At 43.1% G+C, this 15,284-nt stretch overlaps 1 protein-coding gene across 1 annotated transcript; it reads right to left on the bottom strand.

The window, feature by feature from the left end:
- Nucleotides 1-2,096: 2,096 nt before the first annotated feature.
- Nucleotides 2,097-14,142, bottom strand: LOC127629215 (cerebellin-4-like). The gene is made up of 3 exons (XM_052106343.1): nt 13,849-14,142; nt 3,417-3,533; nt 2,097-2,294 (listed from the first exon to the last, which is right to left on the bottom strand). The coding sequence occupies exons 1-3, from the start codon at nt 14,140-14,142 to the stop codon at nt 2,097-2,099; spliced, it is 609 nt and encodes a 202-aa protein (XP_051962303.1).
- Between the last annotated feature and the right edge of the window lie 1,142 nt (nt 14,143-15,284).

The following is a 15,284-nucleotide window of genomic DNA, read 5'->3' as shown; positions in this document are numbered from 1 at the left end:
AAGAACCCCAAAACCTAGACCAGTACCAGACCCCCTAAGACCAAGATCAATAGAAGACCCACTAAGACCATAACAATATAAGACCCCTAAGACCAAGACCAATAGAAGACCCACTAAGACCTAGACCAATATAAGACCCCTAAGACCAAGACCAGTACCAGACCCCCTAAGACCAAGATCAATAGAAGACCCACTAAGACCAGAACAATAGAAGACCCCTAAGACCAATAGAAGACCCACTAAGACCTAGACCAATAGAAGACCCCCAAGACCTAGACCAGTACCAGACCCCCTAAGACAAAGATCAATAGAAGACCCACAAAGACCAGAAAAATAGAAGACCCCTAAGACCAAAACCAGTAGAAGACACCCTAAGCTTTAGACCAATACCAGTCCCTCCAAGACCCAGACCAATATTAGACCCCCAAGATCCAGACCAAAACCAGACCCCAGAAGACCCAGACCAAAACCAAACACCTTAAAACCCAGAACAATAGAAGACCCCCAAGACCCAGATCAATTCCAGACTGTAACAATAGACTTTTAACTAAGCAGAGGTCCAAATCTAGACAAAGATTTTAGAGAACTAATTCACCTGAAATGAAAAGAAAGAAAGAAAGAAAGAAAGAAAGAAAGAAAGAAAGAAAGAAAGAAAAGAAATTAAAGCATACATGTTTGGAAAGACATTGGAGTGAGTAAATTTTTGAGACCCAGATCCAGACCAAAACACTGAGTAAGAAGACTCATACCCATGTTTATGGGGTCTTGAGAGGTCTAGAGACCACAAGATCAAGACTCCAACTCTGATTATTATGCCTTTTTATTATATGTTATTATGCATGTTTAATATTAACCAAACCTTCTTAGTTTCTAACTTTTAGTGAGCCACAGTTCTTCCATATTTTCAACCATACAGTCTGAATGCAGCACAGGTCAATATCCACTACCTCTTCTGTAATCAAAAAATAGTTTGAAGGGTGTAACATATGTGTTGTGTCCTATTGAGTTATTTGGAGGTTGTTACAGCAGCTTGTCTGCACTAATTGGCACCTTTACCCACCGGCCTGACACACTGGCATGTTTTCACAGATTCTGTTAAAATAAACTGTGCTAACGCTTTGTGTGACAACAATGAATGGATCACAACAGTATTACCTTTAACACTTTTCAGCCTTGATAATTTGTCTTTAGTGTTGCATTTCAGATTGAAATAAATAATCGCAGTGTTATATTTCCTTTCAGTTAAGATAGCAATTTTTTTCCCAAAGAAAATATAACAGGTGTCCTGGAATGAACCTTGAATGAATTGCACCTGTCCACATTGTTTTAGCAGCCGATTTGCAAAAGGAATTTGTGCAAATCAGGTAACAGCGCAAACACACCAAAAAGATCTGTACGTAACGCTAATTGCACACTGCCATTCTCCATCTTTCATGTCGAATCTAGGTGCCAGGTTTTGGAGGATCCGTACCTGTATTACTAGACTAGAAAAGCATCGCTCTATGACAATGATACACGCACCCAAATTGGCTCTTTACGATGCTGAAAAAGCGCTTGAATACATTGTGCGTCTGGATATGTTCCAGTTATAATGCTCTTCGCCATCATTTAATGAAGTTCTGTGGCCAAGATCACTAGAAAATGTGCACATGTGTCTCTGTTAAGCAAAATTATGTTTACCACCTGCTTTCCGCCAGCATTAATAGCGCAATGTTAATTGTGTCAGGCAAATACTGTAGCTTCAACTTTTGTGAATAAGTCGCAATATATAATACTTAATACTTTACTTAAAACACACATTAAAAGCCAATGCACACATCCAAAATGAAATCAGACAGAGTCTGACATGTTGCATTGAGCTTCTTGGGTCTATGAAGGACAACCTACATCAGAAATAGATGTGATATTGCACTGCAGAAGATGTCCACTCTCCAGATACGTCACTGCTACAAAAGCACTTTCCCATTGGTCCTTTAACAACAGTAAATGAACATCTGGAAATATGATTCCATTTAGGTGCCTCCAAATAATGCTGAAGGACTGGTTACATGATGATGATTGGTTGCTTGACAGAAAGAGGGCTGTCTTTTTTTGTGTTACAGAGGGAAAACCAAAAAGCCAGAAAAGGTGGAGTATCGCCATCCGCCTACCAGGTTCCCCTTCTCTAGTTTCAGATAAACCTTGTCTTCTTTGTTCAGATGGAGAAGAACCCCATTGGTGGCCGCCTCACGTGTGACATCTTTGTCACCGGCGAAGGCAGAGATGACTGGTTTTCCATTTAGCATTAAATTCACCTGGAACACAGAGAGGAATAAGATCACTACAGACATCTCAGAAACAAAGCGAATGTGGCAGGACTTATTCAATGCCAGGAAACATGATACATTTCATCAATTCACTACTATGATGGCCACAGTTAGAGAGAAAAAATATTCCTGTAATTTTTTAGTTTGTCTGGTTCATTCCTAATGTGCAGTATAGTTTCATGTCCGCCATCATAGCGTCTACATTATTGGGGAAAATATATTAAACTTAGTTTTGTTTTTTTATCAAAGTATCACAGTTTTGTGAATACAAAAGTGAAATAATTTCACTACTTTGGTTTGAGCAGATATTGTCATTGTTGTCATGTCGCAGGTGCTTTGCATTAACTTCAAAATGAAAAACATGCCATTATTAAGATGGTTTTTCTTAATTTTTTAATTCATTTATAGTTTTTGATATGTAGGTCCTCGGTCCGTGTTCGATAAGTTACTCAAAAACAAGTAATCCACAAGAAATAACTAATTACTTTTTTAAAATTGCAATTTACTTTTTTAAAGATTTATTACTTTAAAACGTTTTTCATGTTACAAATTATCTTACTTTTAAGTTACTTTCTAAAATGATTTTCTGCTCAGCGAACGCAAAATAATGTCTATATTTCCTCCTTTATTGTGACATACTTTCGTTGTCACAGAAACGCAAACAGATGTACATATAGATAACATATGAATTAATATTTTAAATGTTTATAAATAAATCATATTATTTTAGAAATACGTGTAGCCCAAGTAATGTACTTAAAAGTAACTACCATAATTAAATGTCAGTAACTCCAATCTGATTACAAGAATTTAAAATGTGTTTAATGTGTTTCACTACTTTTCCCACTAAAAGTAATTACAAAATATTATAACAGGTTATAAAAATTCACGAGAACATGAGAAGGTTTGTTTCAAAGCATTATGAATGCCTTAAAAGAAATTATGAATACATTTAAAGTGCATTATTTACACAGGCTTCAATTCAAGTTTTACCCAATCTTTAATAATGTCTGTATCTGTGTTCACTTGGAAACTCAAATATGATATTAAAATTAAAGGTGATTTAATATTTATTTGAATCTGTTTGTGTGAGAGATATTCTTTGCTCACTTGTATAGTCTGGCTCTGGTACACTTTAATAACGTGGAAGTTAAAACTGTAGATTCCTTTCCGAGGGCACAGAAAGACGGATTCCAGTGTGAAATAGTTTCCAATGTTGACAAGAACCTGCAAAAAGGTATTTGAGAGGCATCAAAAGTGAAAAAACACTTCAACAAATGCCATTACAATGAAACAACCTAACCGGACAGTACAATTATTTGTTCTGTGAAATATTTACACTTGTAATGCTAACAACTTGAAAAGAAAGACCTTGAAAAATGCCAGGGCTAGAATTAGAATAGGCAATTGGAATGAAATATGCATGCACCCATGCAGACATTTGGACTATTCAACAGACGTTCTCTGCAGAAGGAAATATAATATTGAGGATTTCCTACCGTTGTCCTGAATGTTCATTCTCAAGGTCATGATAACCATGATTTCAGTGTAATCTAATCTTGTGAATCTTAATGTATTTATACAGTAATCACAATCATGGTTAGTAGTGTTATATTAATAGTTGATTCACTTAGAGGCATTTATATGTATGCATACATTTATGCAATGATGATCCACACTGGAAATTGACATGTGGCTTCCGAAAGTTCATGTACCCTGAAATCGACATTCTGCTGAATTGTACATATTTGCATCAATTCAAAAGGGGGCAGTGATTTGAATTTTGGTAAGCACATATTTATATTAGCTGAAGAAGTACTGTTGCCAAATTCAGTCTGTCTTTCGGACTATTGGCTCCATTTTTGAGAGTTCACAAAGCGTAGTGCTTCACTCAACAACCATGCGCTAATTCTGAGCACAGTTTTCATCTCAGCGCAAAACATAAGTTGGTGTGGGTTGGAGTGTTTGCACTATGTATGCACACAAACTGTGGTTGGATTTTATGTTTATCAAGTTCTACAAAGCTCAATTGTGCCAAGACATCTATTTACATCCAGGTCACGGCACCATTGTATCAAGCCCTGCTCGCCCTGCGACGAACAGGACTTGAACCAGCATCTCCGGTGTGGGAGGCGGGTGTTGCTAGTGCAACTCTTGAGGTCAGAAGAGTGAGGTTTACACACTGCATAGCTATCTAATAGCTGGCTCCCGGTACACGCAGACAGTGCAGTTACCATAGAAGAAATTCCGAATTAAATTGCACTTGACCCCAGCTCATTAGTGCTTTTCGCAAGCAATTTATCCAAACACATTTGTGCCTAGACTTATCACATGCTTGCACAAAAATACTAAAACTTCATGGTCATGCCCAATGACTTTGTGCTTATGACACAAACAAAGGTGTCATGCCTATTCAAAGTGTCACCCACCCTCATATTTTTGAGTCAAGTGGATATTGATGGCTGGAAATTCTATTTTTTAAGCGCTGTGGCAGAAATTGCCCATTCAAGTGTCAAAACTTGGTTAGACACAATCTAGTTGCACCTTGCAGATAAGTGTGTGTGTGTGTGTGTGTGTGTGTGTGTGTGTGTGTGTGTGTGTGTGTGTGTGTGTGTGTGTGTGTGTGTGTGTGTGTGTGAGCATGTATTTATCACTTTGTGGGGACCAAATGTCCCCATAAGGATAGTAAAACCCGAAATTTTTGACCTTGTGGGGACATTTTGTCGGTCCCCATGAGGAAAACAGCTTATAAATCATACTAAATTATGTTTTTTGAAAATGTAAAAATGCAGAAAGTTTTCTGTGAGGGTTAGGTTTAGGGGTAGGGTTAGTTCTCTTACGAGAGGTTCTCTCGTATTGCGTAAGCTAGCTTACGCTACGGAAAGATTAATCTTTTCTGAGATATTGAAGCCAAAAAATTATCCTTAATTTTGTATCATTTGTCAACGCAGTGCAGCAACTGCAGACCTTGAGCGGGCTAGCTAGCGAGCTCATTGGTTGCTCTGCGGCAACTGCTGCAGCCTATAGACGAACTTGCGTGAACTCGCTACCAATGAGAGGTGCCAGCGCTCACTGTCCCAAAGCCCGCCAGAATGGGCGTGGCTAGGGTGCATATAAGCGCAGTTCGTAGGCTGGAACCCTGATTTTCATCTCTTCAGCGAAGCTCTTCGCATCTCTGAAACTGCAAGAAGCCGCTCGCCGCTCGAGGGGCATCAAGCAAGCTTGGACAGCACTCGAACAAGCCGGCCGCCGCCACTTTCAGCCATCCTGCGAGCTACGCCATCCGGCGACGTATCCTTTTTAAAGCAAACTAGTTCCTCAGTGAACTTCACAAAAGAGCACGAGCGTCTTTTTAAAGATGCCTCGCACCTGCGATTCATGCCGCACCCCTGCTCGGAGACAGCCACATCATCTGCGCTCTCTGCCTGGGACTGGGGCATGCAGAGCTCGCCTTCGCTGACGGCGGATGCGACCTCTGCGAGGAGCTTCCGATGTCGACCCTGCGGGCTCGACTCGAGCGCTCAGGCCCGGCCGCCAGCCGCCTTCTGTTTCGCGCGCCGAAGAAGCGCCGCTCCCAAAGGCTGCGAACCGGGTTTAGAAGCGACTGTCTCGCCGAGCCTCTCCTCGAGCATCGCGTTCACCCTCCCCGCCTCGGGACGCCGCAGTTGCCACCGAGCGGCCGCACTGCTGCCACCTCGAAAGCGAGGCGGAGGACAAGGGCTGCTGTTCCATCATGGCTTCGACAGCGAGGAGTGGTCACAAGCCCCTCATCGGCCCAGGAATCCAGCAGGACCCGCCCGAGTCGAAGGGGAACTGATACGCCTCCTCACACAGGCCGCCGACCGCCTCGGGCTGGAGTGGTCACCGCCCCTCAGCAGGCTCCAAACAGACTCGACGGCTGCTTTCTTCAAAGCCGCCACCGCACGGCGCCCGTGGTCCGGCCGCCCCTTCCTGCCGGAACTCCACGCTGAGCTCTCTAAATCGTGGAACGCGCCACTCTCGGCCAGGATTCGTTCCAATGTCTCCACCTCTCTCGCTTCAGTGGACGGCGCCGCCGAGAAGGGCTACTCTTCCATCCCCCCGGTCGAGGATTCGGTAGCAGCACACCTTTGCCCGCCCTCCGCGAGATGGCGGTCTAAGCCAGTGCTCCCGTCTAAGACCTGCAGAACTACTTCCGCCTGTGTTGGCCGTGCCTATTCCGCCGCCTGCCAAGCCGCATCTGCTCTGCATTCCATGGCCGTCTTGCAGATCCTCCAAGCGGACCTTCTTCGGGAATGGGATGAGAAAGGCAGGCACCCAGAGGCTGTTATAGATCTAAGGAGCGCGACGGACTTCGCCCTCAGCGCCACCAAAGCTGCAGCTCAAGCCCTAGGGAAGTGCATGGCCTCGCTGACTGTAACCGAGACACCTGTGGCTAACGCTAGCCGACATGGGAGAAGCTGAGCTCCACGCCTCAACGCCGCTCTCCATCCGGTCTCTTCGGTTCCGCGGTAAGTGGCATTGTTGACCGCTTTGAAGTCCAGAAAGCCACCCAAGCCATGAATCTCTTCCTGCCTCGCGCGCTAGCTCCTCTGCAGGCCGCCCACGTAACCAGCCTCCTGCACGAGCATCTTCACAGCGCCCAGCTCAACAAAGCCAGACTTCCCAGCGCCGACAGGGCGGCCGCCCCAGATCGGCTCAGACAGCCGCTGCAGACCGCCGCCTCGCGGGCCTCGGCCTAAGATTGCGCTTGAAACCTGAACAACCGAAGTCCTCCTAGCTTTGTTGAAAAAACGATGGCTCAGTCCCGCCGCGGCCGGACCACAGTCAAAGCTTCGCCCCCTGTCAGTCCCCTTCTCTCAGGCTACTACAGTGGTGAATTCAGCAGCCAACAAGCCGGTGTTACTACCCGCTTGCCTGCACTCAAACGCCGTTTTCAAGGCGACACAAAAAGATCTTGTAAAGAGCAAACATGTCTTATGTGTAGAAAATGTGCCCACAATCCAGTGTTCACCCCTACACACAAGCATTACACTTCCCGTGTCCCTATCAGAGAGCAAACATGTCTTATGTGTAGAAAATGTGCCCAAAATCCAGTGTTCACCCCTACACACAAGCATTACACTTCCCGTGTTCCTATCAGAGCACACTCACATAAAGCGGGCACAGCCCGCTGGAGTGTTAGAGTCAATAAACGTGCCCACGAGCCCGTGCGTAGCGTCCCTCTCTGCCCGCTCTGTCACACGGCCAGCAAACACCTCTCTATGTGTAAGTCCCGTGCTCGTAACTATGCTCGCAAGCATCACTTAACAGATGTGACTCTTTCCCCATTCACCTCAATCGGGAAGTCACTCACAGAACAGCATGTCCCTGCTGTCTGCGAGCAGTCATGCATAAGCACAATAAGCTGCCACACATTCTGTTCAGCCCGCTGTGTACGGCAATCAGGGCTGACTCGGCCATTCACCCTCTAGCGCTACGCTTCAAAGCGTGGGAAGCTATCCCAGGGATATGCAAATGGATGTTAAGCACAATAAAACAGGGCTATTTGCTACAGTTCGATCGCCGCCATCCCCGCTTCAGGGCGCTGCTCGAAACTACTGTGAACACGGAAGCAGCCTGCATGCTTCGCTCAGAAATAGCAAACATTCTGTGCAAAAGGGCCATAGAGAGAGTGCCGCCTTCACTGAGCTGAGTCGGGTTTTACAGCCGTTATTTTCTTGTCCCCAAGAAAGACGGCGGCCTCAGACCAATATTAGATCTCAGGGTTTTGAACAAGGTGCTTGCAAAAGACCGCTCAAAATGCTTACAATCAGGAAACTCCTCGCAGCATGTGCACCAGGGGACTGGTTTATTTCTCTCGATCTGAAAGATGCCTATTTTCAGATTCAGATAAATCCCCGTCACAGGCCATTCTTGAGATTCGCCTCGACGGTCAGGTTTATCAATACACCGTCCTTCCGCTCGGCCTGTCCTTAGCACCCGTACTTTCACGAAGTGCATGGATGCGGCGCTCGCACCCCTGCGGAGTCAGGGCTTGCGAATTCTGAACTATTTGGATGATTGGCTGATTTTGGCACAGTCACATACGGAGCTTCTGTCTCACAGGACAGTTCTCCTCAGTCATCTGAACAGTCTGGGTCTTGCAGTCAATTGGACCAAGAGCTCACTACAGCTCAGTCAGGCAATTTCCTTCCTTGGAATAGAACTAGACTCTGTGGCAATGACAGCTCGCTTATCTACACGACTAGCTTCGTCTTTTCAGATGAACAGCCTCACGCCTCTGAAAAAATTTCAGAGAGTGTTAGGTTACATGGCCTCAGCCGCAGCAGTACTTCAGCTGGGTTTACTGTGCATGCGCCCGCTTCAGCATTGGCTAAACACCCGCGCATCTCGCCGGGCGTGGGCCACAGGCCGCCAGCCGATCAGAGTGACTCAGACCTGTATATCAGCTCTGCAGCCTTGGACGGTGGCCGAATGGTATCAGTGGGGAGTGACGATGGGAGCTGTATCTCGCCGAAAAGTCATCTCGACAGACGCGTCCAACACGGGTTGGGGCGCGGTCTGCGAGGGCTCGCCGGTTTTCGGCCTATGGTCAGTTCAGGAAAAGCTCCTTCACATAAATTGTCTGGAAATGACAGCGGTCGAGTACGCGCTCGTGCGCTTCCTCCCGGTCATTCAGGGTCACCACGTCCTGGTCCGTTCAGACAACAGATCTGTGGTATCCTATCTAACCCGTCAGGGCGGTGTCAGATCCAGGAACCTCTTCCATCTGACAAAATTGAAGGGCGACGCACGTTCCAGGCCACCTGAACGACGGCCCAGACAGACTGTCCAGAGACAATGTTCCCCCAGGGGAATGGTCCCTGCACGCTCAAACAGTCCAGAAATTATGGCAAATATTCCACAGAGCAGAGATAGACCTCTTCGCGTCAGAAGAGAACTCTCACTGCCCAGTATTTTTCTCGAAAAGCGAGGACGCGCTGGCCCAGGACTGGCCCAACCGCCCGCTTTACGCCTTCCCTCCCGTCTCGCTATTGCCACAGGTAATGCAGAGGATCAGTGAAACGCGTCACTCGGTGCTCCTCATAGCCCCGCGCTGGGAGAATCAGACATGGTTCCTGGAGCTTACGCAGCTGTCACTGACAGCCCCGTGGCCCATCCCAGTGAGAGCAGATCTCCTCTCTCAAGCTCGCGGCACGATCTGGCATCCCCACCCAGAGCGCTGGGCGCTGCATGCGTGGGTGATCAACGACTACCCGGAGCTTTGCCAGAAGGAGTAATGAACACTATCATACACGCTAGAGCCCCTTCCACGGGAAGACTCTATGCGTCCAAATGGTCGGTGTTTTCAAAATGGTGCACCGACAGAGACCTGGACCCACGGACATGTGGGGTGTCGTCACTGCTCGTGTTTTTACAAGAGCTGTTGGATAAGGGCAGATCCCCATCCACGCTCAAAGTGTACGTGGCGGCCGTCGCGGCCTTCGCCGAACCCCTGCACGGCCAGTCACTGGGAAAAAACGAGCTGGTCATCCGCTTCCTCAGGGGAGCTAGAAGGATGAACCCCCCGCGCCCCCCATCGGTTCCTATCTGGGATCTTTATATAGTTCTCGAAGCTATGAAAGCCCCCCCTTTCGAACCGCTTGAATCCGTGGATTTGAAATACCTTTCACTCAAAACCGTTTTTCTGACTGCCCTGTCATCAGTTAAACGTGTGGGAGACCTTCACGCGCTGTCTGTCACGCGGGCGCCTCTCATTGGGCGCGAGTTCACGCAAGTTCGTCTATAGGCTGCAGCAGTTGCCGCAGAGCAACCAATGAGCTCGCTAGTTAGCCCGCTCAAGGTCTGCAGTTGCTGCACTGCGTTGACAAATGATACAAAATTAAGGATAATTTTTTGGCTTCAATACCTCAGAAAAGATGAATCTTTCCGTAGCGTAAGCTAGCTTACGCAATACTCGTTCCCTCATCTAGAGAGAACCGAGGTTACGTAGGTAACCGAGATGGTTTAGGGGATAGAATATAAAGTTTGTACAGTATAAAAACCATTATGTCTATGGAAAGTCCCCATAAAACATGGAAACACAACATGTGTATGTGTGTGTGTGTGTGTGTGTGTGTGTGTGTGTGTGTGTGTGTGTATATATATTAGGGCTGTCAATCGATAAAAATATGTAATCGAATTAATTACATGGTGTCCCGATTAATTGCATATAAAAATATTTGCTGAGAAAGCCCCTCATATAACAATAACTCAATATATAATGATTATGCATATTTATATCAATATATAATTATACATAGTTATCTTTAAATATTTAAAAACTAATGTATATATATATATTCAGATAATTAAAATGCATTACATTTCTGTAGCAGAAGAGTTAATCATTGATAAGACAATACAAAATGTGGCTTTAGGATACAATGTATTGTTTACTATCATATTATTGATCATAAGTCAATCATTGGCACACAGTTCACAGCAATCCATTACACAAGTGAATTTATCAATCAGTTGGAGATTTATTATGAGGGCTTGTTTAAGGGACCATCAATTTACACCTACGTCAGACATCTTGGGTGTGTTGCATCATAAACATAAAATGTTTAGGTCACTGTGTCAAGTTAAATATAGTTTAATACTCAATCTTTAAACACATCTTGTGATCCCTTAGTAGCATTTGCGCTCCTTTGAGTGTTTTGAACGCAAGAACGTAACGTATGTTTGTGTTGTTCTGCCTACTGAAGTGTTTTCTTCACTGTATAAACTACGTGTTGCTCATACAGCTGAAATTTCACTTACTGCCCTCTGGAGTAAACAGGTGGTACTACAAGCTGGCATTTCTCAGGAATCTTCCTTATTATGGTCCGTGGGCCATTAACTGCGTTAATTTTTTTAACGCGTTATTTTTTGTAAAATTAATCGCACTGAGTTAATGCATTAAATAGACAGCCCTAATATATATATATATATATATATATATATATATATATATATATATATATATATATATATATATATATATATATATATATATATATATATAGAGAAGAGAGAGAGAGAGAGAGAAGCATATACAGTACATATACTCTCTCTCTCTCTCTCTCTCTCTCTCTCTCTCTCTCTCTCTCTCTCTCTATATATATATATATATATATATATATATATATATATATATACACACACACATTACGGTGTGTAGATTATATTAATAAACTTGCACAAAGTATACCTGCATTCTACATGACAACTATATCACTACACTAGCATGTCTCTACTAAGTTTTTTGTTGTTTAATAAATAAATGGGGCCATGACGTCCCTGGTCACAAATATTTTGTTGATGCATGATTATTTATAGAACGCATCACCTTTTGTGTCTTCTTTCCACAGAAGTAAAAAAGTCACACCGGGGAAAAAAGTCACACATGGAAAAATGTGAGAGTCAGTAAATGATGACATAGTTTCCATTTTTTGCTGAACTACCCCTTTAAAAGATTCAAAAGACAAAGACTGTGATAATGCTCAGCATCGCAAACACTAAAGGACTTGGTTGATCCACAAAGCTCTTGGTACTTCCAAAGCAGGGCAGAATCTCTCTCTTACTGTCCATGAGCTGTGAGAAACCTTTCCCTGTGGTGTACCCAGAGCAAGAGTCAGGCCTGGCTGTCTGATTGGATGGTGTTATGTGTGTCAAAGTATAGTAGAGCTCTGGGCCTGAGAGCAGCTGGCCAGTCAGTGCACTTTTTTACCTTATATTTTGCTCTGCAGCCAAAGCAATGAGAGGGGAATAATGAGTCCTCGAGGGCAAACTGTACATAGCTTCCTGTATATATCAGCAAGAAATTAGTTTAGCTTAAACTCTCCGGTACAATCTATTGCAATTAAAGTACTAATTCACTCAATTTTAACTCGTTCCAAACCTGTATGCCATTTAATTTTGAAGAATCATCACACAGTTCTTTCCATTCAACAACTGTTTAGTGACCATGTCTGACACCAAAAAGGCAATCAAACTCCAAAAAGGCACCACAAACATCCAAAGGTTGCATCTGGCCCACAGTTGCATCAAGAATTAAAAAATGACACCAGGTTCCTGATGTTTTAGGGTCAATGAGCTAGACACAAGGTTTGAGGGAGATTATCACTTAAATTTCTGTCTGTTCCTCACACAAATCAATCATATGACTTCAGAAGACTTCAAATATAGTGCATGAGTCACATGGACCACTTGTTCTTTTTGAAGTTTAAAGGAAAAGTTCACCCAAAAAATAACAAACTCTCTCATTCATGCCATCCAAGCTGTGTATGACTTTCTTTCTTCTGCAGAAGACTAAGTAAGTTTCTCAGCTCTGTAGGTCCATACAATGCAAGTGAATAGTGATCAATATTTTGAAGCTCCGAAAAGCACATAAAGGCAGCATAAAAGTAATCCATATGACTCCAGTGGTTTAATCCATGTCTTCAGAAGTGTGAGAACTTACACACTGTAACTAATTTTTCACTGTACATCTCGCCATTGCTGTCTCTAGGCACAATCACAATTTCAAGCATGATTAATTGAATTGAATCTTTATTGTCCACCCTCATTGAAATTTGTCTTTGACACCCCTCAAGGTGAATTACTGTAACATACAAGACAATACGAAAACATGCAAGCATTCACACTCAGTACACTGCATTATGCCACCATATTAAAAATAAAATAAGACTCAACATACCAAATACATAAAAAACACAAAAATGTACACCTCCTAGCGCCATCTAACGCTCTGCGCATGCGTTAAGCACAAAGAAGTATAATCAAGCTTGAAATCATGATCACCAATGAGACTGCTGATGTCAAGGTTTATAGTGAAAAAGTGTGTGTGTGTGTGTGTGTGTGTGTGTGTGTGTGTGTGTGTGTGTGTGTGTGTGTGTGTGTGTGTGTGTGTGTGTGTGTGTGTGTGTGTGTGTGCGCATGTTACATGATTCTGTGATCTTGTTTTCTGCCTATGTAAAAGCATTGTTATATGTTATGTGACCAGTAATGCAATAAATTAGAAAAAGCAATAACAATATGAAATGCTCCAAATAATTATGACAAAGTCCTTATTTAATTACACTGTAACATGAAGTAAAGTCTGACACAAACCCCCTTCGGCTGGTCTGCATTTTTGCAAGTGAAAACTCACACAATCTGAATAGAGCATGCAACATGCACTAATGTTCCTTATATACATGCATCTACATTTAATAATCATATAAATAATGCAAGTACAATGTAATATTAAAAATAATGAAGAGTGTTACTCTAGTATTACTAGTACAACTTTGGCAAGAAAAAAAACTATCCCAAATTTAAATAAAGCAAATAAATAACCAAAAATACCAAATATAGCATTTAACATGCTGTCCATAATATCCATATATCTACATATAGGCCTAATAATTATATAAGTTGTGAAGTTACACTGGAACATTGACAAGTTTCACTTAATAACGTGCATGTAAAAACCCTAATATAATACTGAAATACATAATAGTTCCTCTTATTTGCGCATGAAAATCGGGCTTACCTGGTCGAAATATATGATCCTCGTTTTATTGCTCATCTCCGAGGGTTCGAGGTTGTTGTTCCGCACCGCGGAGAAAGCCACTTTGGAGTTGGCGGCGCGCACGGAGATGCCGAGCGGCGAAGACGAGCTCTTCCAGTCAGCGGGGTTCGAGTCACACACCACAAGACATTTCCCCTCTAGGACGATGGGTTCCGTGTCATTCTGAGCAATAGCAAGCTCGCATATGATGGCAACGCAGAATAAAAGAGCCGCGTAATCGACACGCGCCTTATTAAAGGGCGTTATCAACACCATGATGAAAGATTTCCAACGTATCCAAAATGCAAACGACTCACCAGGTCCCGTCACTTCGATTCTGCGTTCGATTCGTTTCCGGCAAACATCTGTCCGATTTACAAATCACTAAATACTGCGTGTTGGTGGATGCGCCAACGTCATGCCAATAGTCATTTTTCTACGTATTTATCTTATTTCCCTGTGTTTTAGTGATGCTGGGGATTTAAACTCCAGAACATGGGACGCGTCGCGATGTAGCCTAGAGAGCTTTGGGGAGATGCGGGTTATCCGTAGGTTCCTGTCGACTCCGCGCGTAAAATCCGTTCAGTGATGCGCCAGAGCGCACAAAGTTAACCGCAATACCTGCGCAATGACGACCACCTCTTGTCCATATCAGTTTTACAGGGCAAAACTAAAAAGTGACCTTAATAATATGACTCCCTTTCGGGCAAATGTAGATCTTCCTCTCGACTAAAGCGCACTTCTAAAAGAGCGCACACACCTTCAATGACGTCTGGCTCTGTGAACGCACTGCGAGAGGGGCATTGTGGAACCGAGACATCAGTCATAATGCGTAACGTCGGATGGTGTTTCAATATATCTAACAGAGACACAGCAAACAAAGGTTTTGGCATGAGCCTTTTCTATTTTATTATATTCTTTGGTGCGTAAGAAAAATTAACTTATATTAAAGGTTTTTTTTTCATATAAGTCTTAGTTGTAGAAGTAGTATTCAATAATTAGATAATAATTCAGTTATTGTTTTGTCACATTTTACAATTAAAATGGCATTTATTAATTTGATCAAACTGCCCGCCCCCTCAAACATTTCGTATCGGAGTAAAGTTCAAGACGACCTCTTTGATATAAAACTAACTTGAAATAGTGTTTTGCATGATCTCATTTTTATTAACAAAATTAAAGGGGTCAACGATGTGTCACTCGTATTTTTTTTTTTTTTTTTTGTCCTGATCTATTTATTATTCAAAATCACATTCAAACGCAATTCACTTAAAATAACAACTTTGATTAACACGTGCAAGCCATTTTAATATAAATAATAAAAAAAATGTATCATGACTTGAACTGAAAATTCTCACGAAAATAAGTTTTGGAATAATCTTTTATTATTAACTTTATTTACGTACATAAAAAAAAAA

This window comes from Xyrauchen texanus, chromosome 35 (assembly GCF_025860055.1).
Source record: "Xyrauchen texanus isolate HMW12.3.18 chromosome 35, RBS_HiC_50CHRs, whole genome shotgun sequence".
Taxonomy (NCBI): domain Eukaryota; kingdom Metazoa; phylum Chordata; class Actinopteri; order Cypriniformes; family Catostomidae; genus Xyrauchen; species Xyrauchen texanus.
Note: the sequence above shows the minus strand (reverse complement) of the source record. Positions and strands in the feature narration are given on the sequence as shown.